Below are 1,787 nucleotides of genomic sequence, written 5' to 3'. Positions count from 1 at the left end.
TTTTTAGTCTTTTTTTTTTTTTTTTTTTTTTACTTTATCCAAATTTGTGCTAAATCATAGTTAATGCAGCTTTAACCTGTGTTTGGAAACTATTACTCTGCATCACTTTATGCAGATTGGTGTTAATAAAACTTATTGAACTTCTTGACCTTTGAGTGAGTTCGTGAACTTGAACTCCTTTTTACAGGCATACTCCAACCTCCTCAGAGCTCACATGGATGGACTGAAGAAGAAAGATAAGAAAAGCAAAAGCAAGAAAACTAAAGCCACCCAATGAGCAACAGACTTTGACACAACCTTGAGTGGCTAAACCAATCTGTACGATCACTAGGGGAATGGGAACGATCTCCATTTGGTCGTTTGCACATACTCGGATTTCTGCTCATTCCTCAAGGCCTCAGATTGATGGTTAATCCGCTCAGTGGCTGCTTTGACATTATGCCATTCTTTGCATGGTACTGTCTTTTCCCTGGCTGTTTAGTGCCATCAGTGATCTGGAGCAGAAAGTCCAACTCTTACAGGTCAACTTTACAGAATCTCTGCCAATCCTGCTTTGGAAACCAGGTCATCCACAGCTGTGTTTCCACTGGAGCCAAATCCATGGAGTCCAGTGAATTGCTAGGCATCCTTAATTATATTAATGGCTCACCCGTTTTGGTTTGTTTCAGTTCAGCTATCTTTAGGAGGTTTAATTTTCCATGTATAATTATTTTCCTAAAGAGGCTTTTCAGCATGACTGCTCAGAAATGCAGAACTGACCGTGACCAAGGTATTTTGAATATTGGTCAAAAGTCTCGACTTGATATTGGAGATGAAATTGTATTTTTTATTTTACTTTTTGGAGTAGAATGCTGCTGTGTTCTGTTGTTTTTGAAACGCATTCATGCCAAAACTGAAGCCTTAAATTCTTACACACCAATAAAATGTGCAGCTAGTTTCTGTTAATGTGATTAATTTAAAGATGCTGTTTCAGAGCTATGTCTTGAATGAGTTACATAGCACAAGCATTCAAAGGTGTATTTTGACTTGCGTATACAGAGACAAAGTATCAGCTGTAATACTTAAAATTTCATTTATTAAACACAACTATAAGCCAACGGTTTGCAATGTCTCATCTCCTGGGTCCTGGACTTGTGGAAGAGGGTTCTAGCAGAAAATAAGTTCAGAAATAAAGTCCTTTGTTAAAAGTCACTGCGTAGTTGTCCATTTCTGATTAAAGCAAAAAGCACAGAGTGTTAAAATACAAAGTGAGACAGTAAATACACTATATACATAAATACACTTCTGTGTTGTAGTGGTAAAAACAGTCTGCGGTGTGGTGAAGAGAAGAGGCATTTCACAGCGCTGTGTTGTTCTTCTCAGGTCTGTCCTTTGGGGAGAGGGCTAGGTGGTGCTGCCGGGCGCTCTCCTCCTGGTACCCCTGGTTCATGAGGCTGGTCACATACTGGAACATAGTCTGGATTACAGACAGTACACACTGAACTGGGTCAGTGCTCCCATCCTTTCAACTGAGCATTTAAGTATTGTTTTGAATGCAGACAACACAGTTTTACTGTCTCCATCTTGGGAAATAATGCATTATTATTTTTGAGTTATAGCATTAAAGTAGTAGTGTAAAGAAATACTGAACAAAGTTTGGCCTTGTATCAGGTTTTTTTAATGTAACTATTATTTTTGTCATGCCAAACATTAGGCATGATACAGAAATAAAATTAACTTCAACCCCTAGAGAGCATCAGAGGCCATTAACTGAAACATGTTTTAAAAAAAAAAAAAAAAAGTGATTA

General features: G+C 38.0%; 2 protein-coding genes across 3 annotated transcripts in view; one reads left to right on the top strand and one right to left on the bottom strand.

Moving 5' to 3' along the window:
- The window catches only part of srp14 (signal recognition particle 14), a 2,798-nt gene extending 1,607 nt beyond the window's left edge, over positions 1-1,191 (top strand). The window contains exon 5 of the mRNA XM_020614495.1: positions 188-1,191. Coding sequence (XP_020470151.1) covers positions 188-277 — 90 coding nt within the window. The 3' untranslated portion in view covers positions 278-1,191. The remainder of the gene's footprint in view (positions 1-187) is intronic.
- An 88-nt stretch (positions 1,192-1,279) lies between these two features.
- The window catches only part of xgb (x globin), a 9,639-nt gene continuing 9,131 nt past the window's right edge, over positions 1,280-1,787 (bottom strand). The window contains exon 5 of one of the 2 annotated variants that reach the window (XM_020614493.1): positions 1,280-1,456. In XM_020614493.1, coding sequence (XP_020470149.1) covers positions 1,337-1,456 — 120 coding nt within the window. In that variant the 3' untranslated portion in view covers positions 1,280-1,336. The remainder of the gene's footprint in view (positions 1,457-1,787) is intronic. The other variant, XM_020614494.1, reaches the window with a different exon arrangement.

The sequence above is a fragment of the Monopterus albus genome, unplaced genomic scaffold (assembly GCF_001952655.1).
Source record: "Monopterus albus unplaced genomic scaffold, M_albus_1.0 scaffold147.1, whole genome shotgun sequence".
Classification (NCBI taxonomy): domain Eukaryota; kingdom Metazoa; phylum Chordata; class Actinopteri; order Synbranchiformes; family Synbranchidae; genus Monopterus; species Monopterus albus.
This window is presented reverse-complemented; position numbering and strand designations above follow the sequence as displayed.